Below are 22,171 nucleotides of genomic sequence, written 5' to 3'. Positions count from 1 at the left end.
TGTTCCATACATTCTTTAAACTGCCACCCAGGATTTGCAGCAAGTCGTGCTTAGCAATGCATTACAAATCTCTGAATCATTTCTAGGCAACAAAAAAAATCCAGAAGGGACCATGTGTTGTTTAGGAAAACCAACAGATGATGTGGTCACTTAATGTAAACAATGGGTAGTCACCTTTGCTAACGTTAATCTATGTGGCATATTTTCTTAACAAAGGAACGTATGCCAAACAAATCCAGGACAATGTAAAACAGTTAAAATATTGACAAAATTATTCTAATAGAATTTTACAGCTGTTTAACGTAGTACAGAATGCTGTTCCTTTTGTGAACTTAACATTTAAGAAGAAATTGGGAGACCACCTTATGACAAAACTTCACTACCATATAACAGTGGGATCATTTTGTCTGCCACAGCGTTAAGAAAAGGAAAAAATTTGAGAAAACCCCAGTAAAGCTTGTTAGAATTTTCAAACCTGTCAATGCTCAGAGCTTTTGTTTTTATTCTATGCTACTGTTCAGATCAAGAATAAGTACTTTTAACTTGCATGCCTAAATAATCGGTACTAGTGAACTGCTTCTAATATCCTGTTGTTCAGCCATCATTTGAATCACAAGTTTGTTTTACCTATGCTTTGTCTAAATTGATTTCTTTTTTATTTTTAAAAAAAGCCTCGATTTTTTTTGTAGGCACATAGGTTTGACGTTTAATGTAACATTGAGTCATCCACAAAGGACTGATGAGTTTTTCCAGTATTTAGAGAAAATGAATGACTCATCAATTACAAGGGTTAAGGCAGCAGTAAGCAGGCAAAAAAGTAGAATGCAGTCATCCTTGTTTTAAATCATTATTAACTGGATTTTTCTAGTCAATTTCCCTTTAAGAGATGATTTGAAGCTCATAATTTTCAGACAAGGAGCAGTATTTATGACAGCCGGTCTGGTGGCATGTGTCTGGTCCTCAACTTCTCTCAACACACAGGTCTATCAATTGAGTTAATGTTCATTTGGAAATCCACAAACATCAATACATGGCCACTGCTGCCTTCAGGGATCTCTGAGCAATCTCTCAAAGAACAAGACAATATAAGTTGATTTTCCATATACTGTTATTTTAGCTGTATAAGCACCAATTTTACAAATGATTCTGCTGCATATATGCATACAGGATCCTCTCTACGTCCGTTTTTAAGGTCTGGCTGTACAGTATCAACTCCCCAGGCCAGAGAGAATTTTTCATAATGACATTACAAAACGACAAGCAACTGTTTTATAGCAACATTAGAATACACGTTAGATAAAAGTACATGTTCGTTTCAATTCCTCTTCATCACTCAAGGCCTGTTTGTGGGGAAAACATCAATCTTACCTTTATTTATTCCTCTGGTGGCCCTGCACCCATGCCATTCCTTTATTTCCCGACTTTGACAACACAACCCATCAGAGCCGATTGCTGGAAATTAAAAATGGATCAATAACCAAATCGTCAAGTTAAGTACACATGTATAGTTTACTTCAGATAATGTTTTTGAGATATAAGCCTCAATCATTGCCCTACCCACTGAATGTGTATTGCTGCTGATGAAGGGATGAAGTTAGGGGGTGATGATGGGCAAAAGAATTGCTACACTCTTAAAAGGACACCAATTTTACACTTCAGTGGAAGCATTATATTGAGAAAAAACTATTTTCCTAAATTAGAACTAGAATGCTACTTTAACTTTCAATTTAAATTATGTATTTCCTGTTCTCTATTTTCCACATTTTTACACAAATCTTACATATATTCAAATTTACATTTTGAAATCATAAAATCTCAATTACATCAATAAGACCGGCATATAACACAGACCTAAGAACAGTATAGCTCAATGTAAAAAAATGAATACTTTCACTGCTAAAATGCATTTTAGAGCGGACAGCCCATTTATAACATACACCAAACATCAGATTTTTCGAGGGTGCATTGGTTAGCCTAATACGATGCAGGACTAATTACAATTACATCGGTAACAAAAGTGTAGTTTGCCAAGCCACATGCCATAGACTATTCAACAAAACAATTCATATTTTAAAATACCTTTTACAGTGTATCTTAAATAAGTCTATAGTGGGACCCTTTCATGAGCATACACATAACATTCAAATAAGCACAACTGGTCCTACAGGAGTGTAAGCAGAATAAAATGTCAGTTATATCTAATAAAGTGCAATGTGCTAGGTCATAGTTACCAAATCTTAACCCTATGCGATCTTACTAAAAAGCCCAATTTATCCAGTTTCAAGGTCAATTTAATACCTCTAGCATCCTCTTAAGTCAGTCTACAACTTCCCAGTTAATTCAAAGTCATCCCTGTATCCCCTACTGTAACTTAATATTGGTCTAAGAACCAGCACCTCATACGTTGATTTATTTTCCATCAGATCCTCGAAATTAGAGATAAAAAAGCATTCTTGCAGTGCCTGATTATTCTTTGCATTGTAATCATTGTATTTCATTAGATCACATGCAACAGTTAATAATACGTAGGAAGGAAAAATAAAACAAATGATCTACACACTTCTATTCACAGGACCGTTAAAGAGAAAACTATAAGAAAATAAGATGTTAAATCTATACACCGGAAAACTAATAAAACATGTGTCAGTAATATACATTAAGTGCCAGCAGTACTCATAAAATCGCTTCATGTAGGCATTTGAGATAGTCATATTAAATGATCAATGATAAGCACAAATTACCAGTTCCACTGCTTTCAATTAGAATCCGAAACATCCTGACTCCAAGTGCATCACATTGGGCATCAGAGACAATTGTTTGGCATCCAAGTTTAGGTAGCTAGCCCTGGTGCTGCTCTGTAATTATACCACTCTAGGAGAAACATTGATTTATATAACTCCTTCCAAGATGACACAAAGAACTGAGAATTTCTGCATATTGCACTAAGTAGACAATGTCAGAAAGCATCTTGTAAATCGTACCTAGAGGTAGCTTAAAAAGTAGATGTTGCAAGCCAAATGATAAAGAATTAGTAAAATTTGGTATTGAAATATCGAGTGGCTATATTTTGGAAACAAAAAGGCCAATACAGTCAATTAATGCAGGGTACCAGAGCTCATTAGCCGACAGACAAAAATCCGATTACATGGAATGCAGCAATGTATAGGACTACTAAGGGCTGTACGGGCCATTCTACAGTAGATGCTATAGCACACAGAGGTTAAGGTATATATTGAGAGAGATTCAGAACACAAAGGTTAGGACAGGAGGTGTATTCTGGTATTCAGGCAACTGCCACTCCACTGGATTCAAATGAGTTTCCAATCGACTCAATGCACAAATATCTTTGGGCTGCATACCGACAAAAAAACTGTTGTTAAACCTATTTTTTTTTTAATGGGATATTGCCCCATAGTACATTTGTGGTTGATCTGTTCCAGATGAATGGTTTCTCTTAAAAATCTGTTATGACAGTAAGCCCTAGCTCTACAGTAAATCAATAGAGATATTATCACAGAGGCTTTCAAACACTTATTGTTTTCAAAGTATTTCATGCAAGTTTATATGGGTTACTAGCTAAATCAAACTTATGGCCAAACAAAGGGGGCAGTAAAAAAGTATGGGATTTAACACATTCTTACATTAATCATATAAACACTTACCAAATGCAGATCCTCTGTCATATGGATTCATCTGCCACTTATTCAGCACTGAAAAGTACAAGTGTAGCGTCAGGGATAACAGATTGCAATAACACTGCATAAGAAGTTTGCTGCATAACAAAATTAGAGACGTAAGAAATGCCTGACCAGAACTGCTTTTAAAAAAAAGAGAGCTGTCAGCTCCATTGCTCTATAGTTCAGTCCATAATTTAGCCACTTCCACGCATTAGATCGGTTTCTTATGTCATCACTGTTTTTAATCCTACTTAAGTACATTTAAAAGACAAAACTGCTACCAATCGCAAAGCATTAACGAAATATGCAACCAACTGTCATTAGGCTACCTGTAGATCAGAATCTTTATCATGATCACTAAACACAAAAAAAATCACTGGACTAACCAACTGGAAACATTATAAAGATGAAATAAGTCTTACAGTCCAGAGTACAATTCATACTGGCATTGAAGACCTACTCCATCTTTACACCCGAGATGAAGGCGGGTTGTAAGCTATTACAAAATTCCAGCTCAGCGAGAACCTATAATAATGGCTAGTATAGCAAGCTACTATTGAATATAAGTTTATTAGAACATTCCAAAACATTGGGGCGGAATCTTCTAATTAATAACAAAAAAAAACCTGGAGGCAGAGGTTTAAAGCCTCCTACGCTCTGAAGCTCATCAGGCTTGATTCACATAACTGCTGTGAATGTTTACAGATTACTGTATACCTGAAGAGCAATGGCAGTAGCTGTCAAACATGCACAATGCAAACTGTGAATGTGGGCTTTCATCAGATTCTGATTTTCCGTGGGCACTGGGAAAATTACTTTTCTCCAGCATAGCCTAGAGGTATGCAAGAGCTAAGGAGAATCCCCCCCTTCCTCCTTCCGAGGCTCCAATGACACAGCCTCTGACTCTTTCATTATCCTGCACAATCCCATATCCAGATACCGGGCAGAGGGAGAGTCACAAGGTATTGATTAGAACACTGGAATGTTGATCGAAGCAGGCCTATTCCTATGTTGGTAGCACACTTCTGTTCCATGGTCATCAATGTTAAGATTCATTATTATTTCCCCCTGTCCCAATACCGTGGGTATTTTTACAATAACATTCAAATCTCAAAAGATAAAATAAAAACCTTGGATATTTTCACTAATAAAATGGTTGTTTTCTTTCTAGAAAACAAAAATACAAACATATGGCGTGTGGGCCTCTGTATTTTGACACTTCAAAAATATAAATTACAAAAAACGCCTTACACTTATATTTGTAAACTGTGACAAGAAACCTTTATATTTTTAATATCAGTAAACTCCTTGGAACTATTGACTGCAAGATAGCACAGATTTTTCTTCCATTTTCCAAGACTTACATTTGTTGGTTTACTTTCCTGCCCAAATGATGTGGCAAGAGAGTCACAGGTTTGGGTATTGCCCACTATCGGACCCTGATCATGGGGGTATTTGTGGGAAAGGAAGCAGCAGGGGACACCGAGCAAGCAGGGGCGACTGGGCCTCAGCCATGGGGTTGTTGGCCACTGATTTCCCAAGGCATGTCCTACTATGTGTAAATAAATGGCTCCCTGTTGCAGTTACCCCCCACTTTTTGCCTGATACTGATGCTGACTTGACTGAGAAGTGTGCTGGGACCCTGCTAACCAGGCCCCAGCACCAGTGTTCTTTCACCTAAAATGTACCATTGTTTCCACAATTGGCACAACCCTGGCACCCAGGTAAGTCCCTTGTAACTGGTACCCCTGGTACCAAGGGCCCTGATGCCAGGGAAGGTCTCTAAGGACTGTAGCATGTCTTATGCCACCCTAGGGACCCCTCACTCAGCACAGACACACTGCTTGCCAGCTTGTGTGTGCTGGTGGGGAGAAAATGACTAAGTCGACATGGCACTCCCCTCAGGGTGCCATGCCACCCTCACACTGCCTGTGGCATAGGTAAGTCACCCCTCTAGCAGGCCTTACAGCCCTAAGGCAGGGTGCACTATACCACAGGTGAGGGCATAGGTGCATGAGCACTATGCCCCTACAGTGTCTAAGCAAAACCTTAGACATTGTAAGTGCAGGGTAGCCATAAGAGTATATGGTCTGGGAGTCTGTCAAAAACGAACTCCACAGCTCCATAATGGCTACACTGAATACTGGGAAGTTTAGTATCAAACTTCTCAGAACAATAAACCCACACTGATGCCAGTGTTGGATTTATTAAAAAATGCACACAGAGTGCATCTTAGAGATGCCCCCTGTATTTTACCCAATTGTTCAGTGCAGGACTGACTGGTCTGTGCCAGCCTGCTGCTGAGAGACGAGTTTCTGACCCCATGTGGTGAGGGCCTTTGTGCTCTCTGAGGACAGAAACAAAAGCCTGCTCTGGGTGGAGGTGCTTCACACCTCCCCCCTGCAGGAACTGTAACACCTAGCTGTGAGCCTCAAAGGCTCAGGCTTCGTGTTACAATGCCCCAGGGCACTCCAGCTAGTGGAGATGCCCGCCCCCTGGACACAGCCCCCACTTTTGGCGGCAAGTCCAGGAGAGATAATGAGAAAAACAAGGAGGAGTCACTGGCCAGTCAGGACAGCCCCTAAGGTGTCCTGAGCTGAGGTGACTGACTTTTAGAAATCCTCCATCTTGCAGATGGAGGATTCCCCCAATAGGATTAGGGATGTGCCCCCCTCCCCTCAGGGAGGAGGCACAAAGACGGTGTAGCCACCCACAGGGCTAGTAGCCATTGGCTACTAACCCCCCCAGACCTAAACACACCCCTAAATTCAGTATTTAGGGGCTCCCCAGAACCTAGGAACTCAGATTCCTGCAACCTAAGAAGAAGAGGACTGCTAAGCTGAAAAACCCTGCAGAGAAGACGGAGACACCAACTGCTTTGGCCCCAGCTCTACCGGCCTGTCTCCCCACTTCTAAAAGACACTGCTCCAGCGACGCTTTCCCCAGGACCAGTGACCTCTGAATCCTCAGAGGACTGCCCTGCTCTAGAAGGACCAAGAAACTCCAGAGGACAGCGGCCCTGTTCACCCAAGACTGCAACTTTGTTTCAAAGGAGCAACTTCAAGACAACTGCGTTTCCCACCGGAAGCGTGAGACTTGCTACTCTGCACCCGACGCCCCTGGCTCGACTTGTGGAGAAACAACACTTCAGGGAGGACTCCCCGGCGACTGCGAGACCGTGAGTAGCCAGAGTTGCCCCCCCTGAGCCCCCACAGCGACGCTTGCAGAGGGAATCCCGAGGCTCCCCCTGACCGCGACTGCCTGACTCCCAGATCCCGACGCCTGGAAAAGACTCAGCACCCGCAGCCCCCAGGACCTGAAAGATCGGAACTCCAGTGCAGGAGTGACCCCCAGGAGGCCCTCTCCCTTGCCCAGGTGGTGGCTACCCCGAGGACCCCCCCCCCCCCTTGCCTGCATCGCTGAAGAGACCCCTTGGTCTCCCATTGATTTCAACGACAAACCCGACGCGTATTTGCATACTGCACCCGGCCGCCCCCGTGCTGCTGAGGGTGTACTTTCTGTGCTAACTTGTGTCCCCCCCGGTGCCCTACAAAACCCCCCTGGTCTGCCCTCCGAAATCGCGGGTACTTACCTGCTGGCAGACTGGAACCGGGGCACCCCCTTCTCCATTGAAGCCTATGCGTTTTGGGCACCACTTTGAACTCTGCACCTGACCGGCCCTGAGCTGCTGGTGTGGTAACTTTGGGGTTGCTCTGAACCCCCAACGGTGGGCTACCTTGGACCCAAACTTGAACCCCGTAGTTGGATTACTTACCTGCAAGAACTAACAAACTCTTACTCCACCTAGGAACTGTGAAAATTGCACTAAGTGTCTAGTTTTAAAATAGCTATATGTGATTTATTCGAAAAGTATATATGCTATTGTGATTATTCAAAATTCCTAAAGTACCTACCTGTAATACCTTTCATTCATTTAAAGTATTACATGTAAAATTTGAACCTGTGGTTCTTAAAATAAACTAAGAAAATATATTTTTCTATACAAAAACCTATTGGCCTGGAATTGTCTGAGTGTGTGTTCCTCATTTATTGCTTGTGTATGTACAACAAATGCTTAACACTACTCCTTTGATAAGCCTACTGCTCGACCACACTACCACAAAATAGAGCATTAGTATTATCTCTTTTTGCCACTATCTTACCTCTAAGTGGAACCCTTGGACACCGTGCATACTATTCCTTACTTTGAAATAGTGCATACAGAGTCAACTTCCTACACTATGGATCTGCAAACTTGGCCACCTACAACCCCTTCAGCAAATGACCCTTTGGTAATGATGTAGCCCAGTAACTCAAGGTGCAACCTAGTTCTTTACTTTGATAAAACTTTACTTAAAACGCAGTCCTTTACAGCACATAGAAAAGCGCAACACTCATACAGACTTCGACAATTGTGTCTTGTATTCTGCCTCAACTCACCCCTCTCTTATGTGTTCCCTACCCTTTGCATGTGCAGGCAGGGCTCACTCTGGTTGGAGTCTCTCAAGCAAGTATCAAGGTTTAGGAGCAAATTGCCCTTACGTTCTGTTCTCAGGATTCAGCACCTTTAGCACGTCTCAGGTTTTAGTCTCACCACAGTGCAGTCCTCAGATTCAGACTCCACTGGTGGCAGAGGCCTGCACCTTGTGTCTCACTTCAATTCCAGCTCAAGGAGACCCCCAACTCCGAAGACAATCACAGCAAAGTGCAAGTGGGAGCTGGTGTCCGACATTCTAAATGGCAGGTGTCAACACTAGCAATGGAGGCACTCTTGTCCGGTTCAGCAGTGAAATGCAGTTGGGGTTCCAAGGTCGGTGGTTATGGCAATGCAAGGTATCCACTACAAGGCCACTGGTGCAATGGCACAGCTATCCTCAGGCGCATATGTTGAATGGCAGAAAAACAGTCTGCCTCGACACAAACGTCTGGATGGCAGCATACTCTATCTTGGGCAAAATTTTTGTGGTGGCAGCTTACCCTGGCTTAGCCGAAAATCTCGTGACAGTGACTCACTCCACCCTAGGCGCAAGCTTCTTGAGGGCAGCGGAGTGCAGAGTGATGCTTCACAACAGGGTAGTCTCCAGCCTCAGTACCCACAATAAAAGCACAAAAAAAGCATGAGCTTTCTGCACCTAGCTAATCAACAGCCACCCTGACAGTTATCAGGAAAGAGACAAAATGCTGGCCTCACCTAAAGGACCATTTTCACCCTTAACAGAAACTGCAGCCCTGCCCTTCAACCCACCATCCACCAACCTGCAGTCCTCAGTAAGTCTACACAGCTCCTGTCAGCAGAAGTACCTAATTTAATTTCTAAAGCAACCTTGGCTCCTCTTTTCACACTTCAGTGTCGGAGTCTCCACTGCCTGGAACAATAATCTCACCCCTATCCTGGGCACAGGAACATGCCAGGGGCCTCTAAAATGGAAGTCACAAGTCTATTACTCATAGCATACAGTTGGGATGTTACTGCTGGAATCTCGGTTAGCCCTCTGAAGGGAAGCTTTACACAAGTGGGCCAGCAGTACCCCACTCCTGTGACACAGATAAAAAGATTTGGTCAGAACAACTGATTCACAAAACCCAGTACGCTACCACCACATTGCAGCACCCACACCTGTTAAACCCACAATCGAGACAGTAGTCAGTTAAATGAGGCAATGCTTGATGGGTCCTTCCAGGTCACAGGACAGGTTCAGAACCTTCACTAATGTTAAAAGACATGACAAGGCCTGCCCACACTCACTAGATTAGCACGAGTCTGGGGCCAAAATAAAAAAACAGGATACCAGATACTTTTAGTCGAGTACTCAGTGTATCTGCGTTGGGGGGGAGGGAGGGCGCCAACCATACAATGCTTCCCCAACACCCATGGTGGGAGTGCAATAGTACCCACTGGACCTTAGAACCCTCTTTGCAAGGATCCATGACACCTTCATAGATGAGGGACATCTTAATGCTCTAATTGTCCACAATGCTCGTGACATCTGATACTAGTCCAAAATTCAACTGATTCAAGAGGGCAGCTTAGGGCTTTGAATGATCCGGGTCTTAAGAGTCATGTTTTACTTTGCATCACAGAGTAGGACAAAGTGAAATACTGACGCACTATCTGGATGGCCAACTCTATCACATTTGTCCAGCATTACTGGATGGCCAGGTTATGGGCTGTGCGGACACTGTGGTCTGACATGATTGTATGTTATGCTCTGACTTCATGTTCTTTCCCTTGTATTCTGGGCTCCTCTGACTTTCAGTACATCAACAACCTGAGCTTCCAGACTTGTGTGATCCGATGGCTTTATTTATCCGAGGCACTGGCCATAGTGACCCCATTATTGCAGTGGCATGACTAGTGAAATCAAGTTGTCCCCAGGATGGTATGCCAGCATAAGCCTATTCCGACATGGTCCCTTATGGCATGGTCCTTTTGCAGAATGTCATCTTGATGCTATATTCACTGTGCACCTTAACCTCTCAGGTGTGTCAACCAGACAGCATCTCCTTTAGAACGGGGGAGCCACTTCTCTGCACGAGCAGCCAACAACTTCAACTCCCCGGTCCCCCATTTTGCTGACCATCAGGTCCACCAAGGTAGCAACTCACACGGAAGAGGATCCTGAGTGACCAGAAAGAGGGTCGCAAGTGTCCAGGAGTGCAGCCCCAACCAGTCGTTGAGCCTGCCTGGAACCTCCTTACACCAATACCCAGGGTACCAGAGCCCTTGCAGCAGCCAAGTCTTGTTACATTTCCAGCCCAGACACCAAGACCACCAAGACAGGCCTACCGACGTGGGATGTCAGCACCACCAAGGCCATCATCAAGAATTGCCCTAGTGTCCTGTTCTGTACCCAGCTCAAGGTCAACCTAAAAAGTGAGAGACTCCAATGCAAATGACCCATCGGACAAAACACCTCTGCACCTGAGCCCCAAAGACGGAGTGAGCCTACCAATGGAGCACCCTTGTTCCAGAGACCCTCAAGAGCGAGCCTTTCTTTAGGTTCTGCTGGACTGGTCCCAGTCCCCACCTGCAGCCTTTTTCCTACAGGTGCTTTCCCCGTTGACTTCAGTGTGTATCGTCTGAGGTTAACACCAATGGAAGCAACTCTGCACCCAGACACACCAGGGCAGGTAAACCCGAACTGTTGGTGCTTTTAGGACCTTGCCTCTACTTACCTTAAGTCCCAAACAGCAGACCTGTAAGTCGTTTGCAAGTGACCCTAGGCAATGTATGTTTTCCCCATATGATAACATTTCTGCGTTCGAGGCCCATGCCTCAGATTTAAAAACTGTATTTACTGTACCTTTAAAAATGGCTAACGCAAAAAGTGCTTACCTGATCTTGGTGTCTACACTAATATAAAAATCTGTATTATTTTCATAAAGTGGTCTGGAGTTTCTTCTTGAGTGCGTCTCATTTACTGACAAATGCTTAACACTACCCTCCGATAAGCCTGAACTGCTCGCCCACGCTACCACAAAGAGAACATTTGGGATTATTAATTTAAACCCAGTCCCGGACTATCTGCATTTTGTACCCCTAAACGGGTACACTGCACAGATAGCCAGCTTCCTACAATGGTTTGTACTAAACTAATAGGATTTTGCACTTGAAGGGTCCAATTAGATTGTCCCAAACCTCACCAAGTGCAGCAGTGTGCACGCAACGGAACTGAGCTGTGTCTTTACAATGAGTAACAAGTATACAGCTTGTAAACCTTTGCATGTGGCACTCTGAAAACGGGAAACAGAAGGCCGCTTTTAGGACACTTTAGGAGAAAAGCCCAAAAGCACACAAGCCTTCCAGACAAACAAGCAGCAGGGAATGGATCATGCTGGACTATCCTTCCCTTTATGCAGTGATACCAAATATTGATAGAATGTTAAGATTCCGATTCAACCCTCGAGAACCTCATAAACATAGACCCATCAGGCCTGATGCACTATGTCTCTGATGGGGATAAGCAACCAAGAAGGTCCCCAGTCTCTAAATGAGGCTGATAGATTAGCAGTCATATTTAATGTTCAGTGGGAGAGATCAGAGCAAAGGGCACTGACGCAAGCACAAACATACACTCTACAATACAGTAAGACCAGCAGGTGTTACCATAGACATGGCATTGTGCAATGACACAAAAAAATGTTTCCTTATATTTGTTTTAAGCTGGAAAATCCTGATGAGCTATAAAGGAAAGCCTAGTCTAAATTGGCGAATATGGAGGCATCAGTAAACAAACTATCATTACAGGAATTGTGTTGCATCCCTTGATTTTCATGTAGCCACTTGCACTCCATAATAGCATTGGCCAGGTGAGGCAGAAGAGTATGTGGAGACTCAAGTAAAGGTATCCTATATGAGCTCCAACAAAGAGAGCCACTGTCTTTTTCAGCAGTGCTGAAAGCACATCAAAAGAAGTTTGATTTCAGGTGATAAAATATACCCGATAATTCGACCACATGATTTCACAGGTTTAAGCTTGCAGTGTGTTAGTAATGCATGAACACATCCAGAACAGTACCTGTCGCGCCTGTCTTTACTGTGGTTTTTCCTTTTTTTCCTTCTTGATGATCCTTTAGAGTTTCATAAACAATCTGAATGACTGGTATACTGAATGCCTAAATCAAAAAGAGGCAAGAGATGTAATATTAGTTTAGCACTTTAATAATCCTACAGCTCAGGTTTTTGCAGAAGCGAGAGAAAAATATATTTGGAGACAATCCAGGTTTAAAATAAAATACAAATTAGAAGTTATCTTAGTCCTTTGAAAATTCACAAAGATCACTGAACAGTGAAGAATACAGGAATCTAGAGTCTGACTACAGATGAAGAGCTCATCTTAGATACTCACAGGAAAGGCAGAGACAGACCAGTGCGTTTATACCAATGGGAAACAATGCACTACTCCAGAAACCGACACTGGAATGCTTTATAGTTAGCTTCGAGTTTTACAGTAAACCTTAAGAACCAATATGAAGGTTGTCTAGTTACAAAAAAAAGCCAATCACTTTAATGCTTGTTACATCACCTCATTCTCTTTGTAGATCAAGGGCCTAATCAATGACTAACAGCCGGGTAAGGACTAACACTAATGATTATTTTTAATGCAAAGGTGGGAGCTTAAGCAGCAGTCAGTGGAACCTCTGTCTAGGCCTCTAGGGCATTTTAGTCAGGGAAAAATATTGATGTACAAAACACTAAAATGTTTGATGTAAGTTTCCCCGTTACATTCTTTCAGATGTGTAGTATTTATAAAGATAATAATGTAAAATCATCCCATCTCCTTTAAAGAAACCAATGCTGCAACTCTCCATGATCTATCCATTTTCTTTTTTCACTGATTATAGTTGCCTCAATTGTATTTTCTCTTTGAACCAATTGTAACTTTGTGTGCCATCGAAAAACAGGATTTTTTGGAGGAAAGTTGAGGAAGGAAGGAAGGAAGGAAGGAGGGTAGGAAATTATCAGAACTGAAAAACAAAAACTTATTTCAAGGGTCAATTTCGATGCACTGTCTTTGTGTTGCATTTTTTCTTAAGTAGCTATTGTAGGAAGAGTCCTAAAACAGATGCACACATCCAAAAACAACTTTCGATAGAATGCCCTCTGTAGGAAGATAAATCACACACAGGCTCAGATTTACGAAGGAGTTTTGCAGACTTAAGACTGTTCTATGCTACTCGTAAACAGATAAAGATGCCAGATTGACACAACCTTAAGACTGTCTTAAAACAATTTTAAAACTATTGTGTCCCATACAATGACTCAAGACAGACTTAAGTCCGGTGTCTCTTGTCGGCTTTAGTCCTTCCAGTCTCTTCTTTGTGCGTGGTCAATCTTATGTTGAATTCTGGCACGTGCTGAGGCCTGCGCTTCAGTCTTGGCAGCTGGAGTGAGCGCGGTGGCGGAGTAAAGATCTCCTCTCTTGTGAATCCGGTCAGTGCGCACTTCTTCGCAAAGACTGAACAGCCAAGGCAAACCCCTTCATTCACCAGGCATAAGACTGTCTAAAATCAGGAGACGTCCCTCTTACGTCGGGCCCTCAGTGCTGGCAGAAGAGACTCACTAAGGAGTAAAATGTTTATTTAAAAGAATAACATGGGCAACATTTACTTACGCCAGTTTTTCCACTGCCGGTTTCTGCTGCCTGGAAAGACAATGATCAGAAAACAACGTTTAATACACGTTTTCAGAAATGTGGTTAACCTAAAATGTTAAATACTTTTTCAAATATCTTCTTGTTAGTTCATATTCATTCGTCTAACTGCAGTCAAATGCACATTATTTTAATTTTATAGAACAGCGAATTTATATTTCTACATTTCATTAGGTATTTCAAAACCTCCTCATCAGCATAGGCAGTTCTTAAGATTAACGAAATGCGACGCCTCGGTGATGCACTGTGCGTTTTTGACCTTTTCAGTTTTGTGTGACGTTTCTTAATGTTTCAGCGTTCTTTCGACTTTTGCACAGAGTTGCTAACATGATTTAAATAAAGATGGTTAGGAATAGGGGACACTAACAACTGTTGTCAGGTGATTGTAAACATTACCAATAAAACTTGAAAATTGCAAGATGTCAAATGCCTGCCCGGGTGTTAAACATGGATACATAATGCTATGCAACACTTCCGAAAGCTCTACAAACACTTTACAGTTATTCTCATCACAGGCTTCCAAAGTCATGTGCAAGCCAAGTAGCACTTTTCCAATTATCTGTTTTCATTCACGTTTACTCAATCTGTCAGGTTTCTAATGAGCCATATGCTCAGTTTTTATCTTTTGAAACGCGGGCTCATACTTGCCATTTTCAACAGAAAGGAATATTTTCTACTGAAAAATGATTAACCCTAAAATGTCTGCAAGTATGTAGTAAACGACACACCTATATGCACACAAACAAGAAAGCAACAAGACCCAGAAGAAAGGAAACTGAATCCCAGCAGACATTTAAAATAAAAAACTTTAAAGCTCACATCTTAATATGACACCCGCTCTTCTGCAGTTGGTTTGGAATCAAAAGTGTCTTGGTAGAAAATAACAATCATAACACGGTGTTAAAGAGGCTGGAAGTATGGGTTGTGCGTTTTACAAATAAACTCTGGATCAGTGGGTTCAAATGCCACGGTTAGTACCTCGAGCATGAGTGCAATTAACATGCACTCGTATCTTAAGCTGTAACGAGATGACAATACATCAGCTGGTAGAAGGTTTCAAGGATGCTAGTTTCAAATGTCTTTCCACAGTGTACAATTACCTGTCATTGCAGAGCGAGACTCTAGATGGCAACCGCATGATTTACAAATGCTACATATTTGTCAGGACGTTCACTATTATAATGTAAAAACGTATCGCCAGTACTTCCGTGGCAAAGTGTGCTCCAATGAGCACACTGTGAAGTCGTTAAAAATATATAACATACTCGCGTGCATTTTAAAGCATGCATTTTGACTGGAAACTGAATACATAGCCCTGAATTGTGATTTTTCTGACTAAAGCCTAATACTGTCTATTCGCTCTGAACGGTTTCACTAAGTCTGAACTAAGTGCCTGTGTTTTGGGAATACCACATGGGACAGAAGCACGCTCAATCTGTTTCTGGTGACCAAACAATGCGGATCGCTGAGTCGGCAAGGATGTCAATGAAGACTGGCAGACCTCTCATGATCATCCTCTACTGAAAGAAAGAAAAAACAAGCATTTGCAATGCAACGGGTCTCGCGTTTGCTCGTGTTGGAGCCGATAGCGTTCTAAACTCCTAACCCGACTTTTCACTGGTAATGAAACCTATCGGCAAAAGTGCATTTATGTACTAACCGGAAAAAGTGCAATTAACTGTGTAACAGGGTCGATATTATGTAAAGCGCTCGACTTCTGCCAAGGGAGATCGCGCTTAAAATAGAGAAAAAGTAGTTCACGAGCCGGACAGAAAACAGCGCGCCTCGCATGTTTTCTGTACTTGGTCGATGCTCGAGGAGGGCCATCCACCGGAAAAGGCATGACGTGCATGCCTTCCACTAATGAAATCAAGCAGATTCGAACAGGCAAGCCCACAAGCCAATGACAAACACTGATGTGACATGGACCGGGCTCCGAGCCCTTTTTAATTACTAAAGCGTCTCGCTTAGCGAAACGCAGGCGCAAGTGCATGCGACGCAGGCTCGACCCTAAAAAGGGTGTGCTCAACAAATGTCAGTGGCAGATGTGTGAACAGCATTTATAAAAGTGAGTTGAGTGAGCAAATGCTTCAACGGCATGGTATAAATTAAAGAACACTTTACAGCGGGCAGGAAGTCCAAATCAAAGGATTTGTTTGTTAACAGGTAAGCAACGTGTGCATTTTAAAGTATATTGGGCTAGTAATATTGATAACACACGAGATACAAACATTACTTAAATCTAATTCTTTGCTCTTGAGGGGAAACAAGCATTGGCAAAGCCAAATCGTCTCACCTTCTTCAATCTATTACAGTCAAGTTGCACACCAGTGAGGCTGCTGTTCAGTATGGCTAAAACTTTGTGGGGAGGGGTAGATTAGAGTGGGGTAGATTGCAGTAGAGTGGAATGGAGTAGATTGGGTAGTTGGGGTAAACTGGCATACAGCGGAGTGGGCTAGAATGGAGTGGGGTGGATGGGGGAGACTGGAGTGGGGTAGGTTGGAGTGGGAGAGTTAGGTAGATTGGAGTCGGGTAGATTGGGGAGGAGTGGGCTATATTGGAGTGGAGAAGATAGGAGTGGGGTAGATTGCGGTGGAGTGGAATAAACTAGGGTAGACTGGAGTGGGTAGATTGGGAAAGGTTGGAGTAGGTAGACTGGAGTGGAGTCGGTAGACTGAAGTGGACTTGGGTAATTTAGAATGGAGTGGGGTATACTGGGGGATTATATAAGGGAAGCAAGGAATGGAGTGGGAGCTGATTAGGGTAGTTTGGTGTGGAGTAGATTGGAGTGGGGTAGATTGGGGAGGGTATAGACTAGAGAGGTGAGGTAGACTGCAATGGGGTAGTTTGGAGTAGAGGGGTAGACTGGGGCTCAGTGGCATAGATTGGATTGCGGTAGATTAGAGTGCAGGTGTGGGGTAGAGTGGGGGGGAGTGGAGTAGATTGGAGTACAGTGAGGGTAGACTGGAGAAGAGTTGAGTGGGGTAGATTAGAGTGGAATGGGGTACATTTGAGTCAGACATATCAAAGTAGATTGGAGTTGGGTGGAGAGTGGAGTTGGGTAATTGGACTGGGGTAGATTGGGTGGATTATAGTAGGGTAAAATGGAATAGAGTGGGAGTTGATTGGGGAAGTTTAGAGTGGGGCAGAGTGAGGTAGAATGGGGAGTGGGGTAGATTGGAGCGGTGTGAGTCAGACAAGTTATACAGTTTTTGAATAAATGGCAATAATCCGTTTTAAATGTTCAGTGCAATTTTCAGAAACAGTTCCTGGGGAAAATAAAAGTTTGCACGATTTGCAGGTAAGTACAAGACTTACAGTTCAAGTCTCCAGGGGTTAGGAAGTCCACAGGTTAGGTTCAAGTTAACCCCAAACACTTATCACCAGCAACACAGGGCCGGCCGGGTGCAGAGGTCAAAGATGAGGCAAATTTAACATGGGCTCCTATGGAGACTGGGGGCACTCTGAATCAGGCCTGCTTGCAGGTAAGAACCTGCGTCTTCGGACAGCAGACCTGTGGGGTTTGGAGGAGCACTGGGGGTGTCACAGGTCAGCACCAAACACACACCCTCATCAGTGCAGGGTACAAACAAAGCATCGGACTTCCAATGCTTTCCTACAGGGGAACCCCGAGGGCCACAGCGATGCTGTAGGTGAAGTCCAGGGGGTTGGTTCCGGGAAACCAAAGGCTGGACAAGGGGGGGGGGGGAGGCGGGGAAGAGGGTGCCTGCTGGATGTTGCTGCACCGAAGGTCGGGTTCCCCAAGGTCAGGTGGGTGCAGGGGTACCTTTTGCTGTTAGGAATCTTCACCCGGTACTGTCGCAGTTAGGGAGACCCTCCGGATTCAGTCTGCAGTCGTCGTCGTGGTGAACTGGAAGGGTCAACCCAGGGTGGGCACAGCTTAGAATCGCCTGGGGACCAGCTCTACTCGGTTGGGCCACCGTGGGTGTTGGGTGCAGAGTGGGTGAGAATCAGGGACCAGGGGTGGTTCTGTAGTCCGTCTATGGAATTTTTTCTTGGACAGGGCCACTGTCCAAGGGAGTTCTTGGTCCTCTGTGATGCTGGCAGTCCTCTGGAGGCGTCTCAGAGGTCGCTGGACCTGCAGGATGCTTCATTTTCTTTTGCAGGGCTTTTTGAAACAGGAGATAGGCCGGTAGGACTGGAGCCAAGTCAGTTTTTGTCTTCAGTCTTCTCTGCTAGGGTTTCAGCTTAGTAGTCCTCCTTTCTTCTTTCTTGTGAGATCGCCAGGAATCTGACGGACTGGGTTCAGGGGAGCCCTTAAATCCTGGATTTAAGGGAGTTACAGGGGTCAGAGGGCAGTAGCCAATGGCTACTCTCCCTGAGGGTGACTACACCCTTCTTGTGTCCACTCCCTTTGGGGAGGGGGACACAAACCTAACCCTACTGGTCTCTGTCCTCCAAACTAAGATAGAGGATTTTGCAAAGATGGGGTCATCTCAGCTCTAGACCTGAGGTGGTCATTCCTCCCTGTTTTTCCCCTAATTTTCCTGCCAGACTTGCTGCCTAAATTGGGGCTTTATCCAGGGGGAGGGGGAGGGGCAGGGTCAGGGGCATCTCCACTAGCTGGAGTGCCCTGAGCACTCTATCAAGAGGCCTGGGCCTCTGAAGCTCACCGCCAAGTGTTACAGTTCCTGCAGGCGGGTGGTGTTAAGCGCCTCCACCCAGTGCAGGCTGTTTCTGGCCACTGAGAACATAAAGGCTCTCACCCCATGTGGTCAGAAACTCTAATCTTAGTGGCAGGCTGGTACAGACCAGTCAGTCCTGCACTAAAGGTTTGGGTAAAGTACAGGAGGCATCGCTAAGATGCCCTCTGGGTGCGTTGTTTAATAAATCCAACACTGGCATCAGTGTGGGTTTATTGTGCTGAGAAGTTGGATACCAAACTTCCCAGTATTCAGTGAAGCCATTATGGAGCTGTGGAGTTCAAATGACAAACCCCCAGACCATGTACTCAATATGGCCACACTGCACTTCAATGTCTAAGAATGGACTTAGACACTGCAGGGGCATATTGCTCATGCAGCTATGCCCTCACCTGTGGTAGTGCACCTTGTCTTAGGGCTGTAAGGTCTTCTAGAGGGGTAACTTACCTATACCAAAGGCAGTGGTTTGTGGGCATGGCACCCTGGTGCCATGCCCACTTCGTCTTTTTCTCTCCACCAGCACACACAAGCTGCAGTGGCAGTGTGCATGTGCTTAGTGAGGGAGTCAACCAGGGTGCCATAATACATTCTGCAGTCTTTCGGGACCTTTCCTGGCCACAGGGCCCTTGGTACCATGGGTACCTTTTACAAGAGACTTAACTGTGTGCCAGAGTGTGGCAACTGTGGAACCAATGGTACAGGTTTTGGGAGAGAACACTGGTGCTGGGGCCTGGTTAGCAGGATCCCAGCAGACTCTCAGCCAAAGTTGGCATCAATATCAGGCATAAAGTGGGGGGTAGCCATGCCAACAAGAGCACCTTTCTACAGATGGGGTAGTAAGCAGTGGGTTAAACTGGGTGGATTATAGTAGGGTAGAAATGAATGAGTGGGAGTTGAATGGGGCACATTGGAGAGAAGAGGAGCTGAGTGGAGTGGAGAGGAGTATACTGGAGTGGGGCAGACTGGAGTGGAGTTAGGTAGATTGAGGTGGGGTAGACTGTAAGGATTATAGTAAGTACAATGGAGTGGGAGTTGATTGGGGTAGTCTGGAGTGGGGTAGAGTGGGGTGAGGCAGATTGGGGTAAGATTGGATTGGTGTGGGGTAGACTGGGGTGGGGTAGATTTGGGTGGGGTGGAGTGAGGTATATTAGGGTAGACTGGAGTACAGTAGATTGTAGTAGAGTATAATGGGGGAAGATTGGAGTGGGGTGTGGGATAGATTGAACTGGGGAAGACTGGGGTGGAGTGGAGTAGATTGTGGTGGAGTGGGGAAGATTTGAGTGGGATGTATTGGGGTAGACTGCAGAGGAGTGGGGAAGAATGGAGTGCAATGGATTGGGTTAGACTGGAGAGGAGCGGGGTAGAGTGAAGCCGAGTAGAATGGAGAGTGGTACTTTGGAGTGAAGTGGGTTTATGTAGTAAATGCGCAGGCCAGTAGAGGTTAGGAAATCTTTTATTCCAGTAACATATCTTCTTGTACAGCAACAACAACTTCCAGCTTCCTCTTCGCTCCCCAGTGTCCAGCTGTAAGGAAATGCCTCCTTGGCATGGTTACCCCCTGACTTTTTGCCTTTGCTGATGCTATGTTTTGAACTGAAAGTGTGCTGAGGCCTGCTAACCAGGCCCCAGCACCAGTGTTCTTTCCCTAACCTGTACTTTTGTTTTCACAATTGGCACACCCTGGCATCCAGGTAAGTCCCTTGTAACTGGTACCCCTGGTACCAAGGGCCCTGATGCCAGGGAAGGTCTCTAAGGGCTGCAGCATATCTTATGCCACCCTGGGGACCCCTCACTCAGCACAGACACACTGCTTGCCAGCTTGTGTGTACTGGTGAGGACAAAACGAGTAAGTCGACATGGCACTCCCCTCAGGGTGCCATGCCAACCTCACACTGCCTATGCAGTATAGATTAGTCACCCCTCTAGCAGGCCTTACAGCCCTAAGGCAGGGTGCACTATACCATAGGTGAGGGCACCAGTGCATGAGCACTATGCCCCTACAGTGTCTAAGCAAAACCTTAGACATTGTAAGTGAAGGGTAGCCATAAGAGTATATGGTCTGGGAGTCTGTCAAACACGGACTCCACAGCACCATAATGGCTACACTGAAAACTGGGAAGTTTGGTATCAAACTTCTCAGCACAATAAATGCACACTGATGCCAGTGTACATTTTATTGTAAAATACACCCCAGAGGGCACCTTAGAGGTGCCCCCTGAAACCTTAACCAACTACCCGTGTAGGCTGACTGGGTTTAGCAGCCTGCCACACTCTAGACATGTTGCTGGCCACATGGGGAGAGTGCCTTTGTCACTCTGTGGCTAGTAACAAAGCCTGCACTGGGTGGAGATGCTATCACCTCCCCCAGGCAGGAGCTGTAACATCTGGCGGTGAGCCTCAAAGGCTCACCCCCTTTGTTCCAGCACCACAGGGCACTCCAGCTAGTGGAGTTGCCCGCCCCCTCCGGCCACAGCCCCACTTTTGGCGGCAAGGCCGGAGGAAATAATGAGAATAACAAGGAGGAGTCACTGGCCAGTCAGGACAGCCCCTAAGGTGTCCTGAGCTGAGGTGACTAACTTTTAGAAATCCTCCATCTTGCAGATGGAGGATTCCCCCAATAGGGATAGGAATGTGACCCCCTCCCCTTGGGAAGAGGCACAAAGAGGGTGTACCCACCCTCAGGGCTAGTAGCCATTGGCTACTAACCCCCCAGACCTAAACACGCCCTTAAATTTAGTATTTAAGAGCTCCCCTGAACCTAGGAACTCAGATTCCTGCAACCTAAAGAAGAAGAGGACTGCTGAGCTGAAAACCCTGCAGAGAAGACAGAGACACCAACTGCTTTGGCTCCAGCCCTACCGGCCTGTCTCCCCCCTTCGGAAGAAAACTGCTCCAGGGACGCTTTCCCCAGGACCAGCGACCTCTGAATCCTCAGAGGACTGCCCTGCTCTAAATGGACCAAGAAACTCCCGAGAACAGCGGCCCTGTTCAACAAAGACTGCAACTTTGTTTCCAGAGGAGCAACTTTAAAGACCCCTGCAATTCCCGCCAGAAGCGTGAGACTTGCAACACTGCACCCGGCGTCCCCGACTCGACTGGTGAAGAAACAACGCTACAGGGAGGACCCCCAGGCGACTCCAAGACTGTGAGTAACCAAAGTTTTCCCCCCTGATCCCCCACAGCGACGCCTGCAGAGGGAATCCCAAGTCTCCCCCTGACTGCGACTGTCTGATTCCCAGATCCCGACGCCTGGAAAAGACCCTGCACCCGCAGCCCCCAGGACCTGAAGGATCGGAACTCCAGTGCAGGAGTGACCCCCAGGAGGCCCTCTCCCTAGCCCAGGTGGTGGCTACCCCGAGGAGCCCCCCCCTTGCCTGCCTGCACCGCTGAAAAGACCCCTTGGTCTCCCATTGATTCCTATTACAAACCCGACGCTTGTTTGCACACTGCACCCGGCCGCCCCCGCGCTGCTGAGGGTGTACTTTCTGTGTGGACTTGTGTCCCCCCTGGTGCCCTATAAAAACCCCCTGGTCTGCCCTCCGAAGACGCGGGTACTTACCTGCTGGCAGACTGGAACCGGGGCACCCCCTTCTCCATTGAAGCCTATGCGTTTTGGGCACCACTTTGAACTCTGCACCTGACCGGCCCTGAGCTGCTGGTGTGATGACTTTGGGGT

At 45.3% G+C, this 22,171-nt stretch overlaps 1 protein-coding gene across 1 annotated transcript in view; it reads right to left on the bottom strand.

Annotated features, from left to right (window-relative positions):
• Positions 1 to 22,171, bottom strand: part of DDX1 (DEAD-box helicase 1) — a 192,941-nt gene that overhangs the window by 106,231 nt on the left and 64,539 nt on the right. The window contains exons 4-7 of the mRNA XM_069235963.1: positions 13,793 to 13,822; positions 12,197 to 12,293; positions 3,663 to 3,710; positions 1,369 to 1,452 (exon numbers count right to left, since the gene is read on the bottom strand). Of these exons, the coding sequence (XP_069092064.1) occupies positions 1,369 to 1,452; positions 3,663 to 3,710; positions 12,197 to 12,293; positions 13,793 to 13,822 (259 nt within the window). The remainder of the gene's footprint in view (positions 1 to 1,368; positions 1,453 to 3,662; positions 3,711 to 12,196; positions 12,294 to 13,792; positions 13,823 to 22,171) is intronic.

Source organism: Pleurodeles waltl, chromosome 5, assembly GCF_031143425.1.
Source record: "Pleurodeles waltl isolate 20211129_DDA chromosome 5, aPleWal1.hap1.20221129, whole genome shotgun sequence".
NCBI lineage: Eukaryota > Metazoa > Chordata > Amphibia > Caudata > Salamandridae > Pleurodeles > Pleurodeles waltl.
Note: the sequence above shows the minus strand (reverse complement) of the source record. Positions and strands in the feature narration are given on the sequence as shown.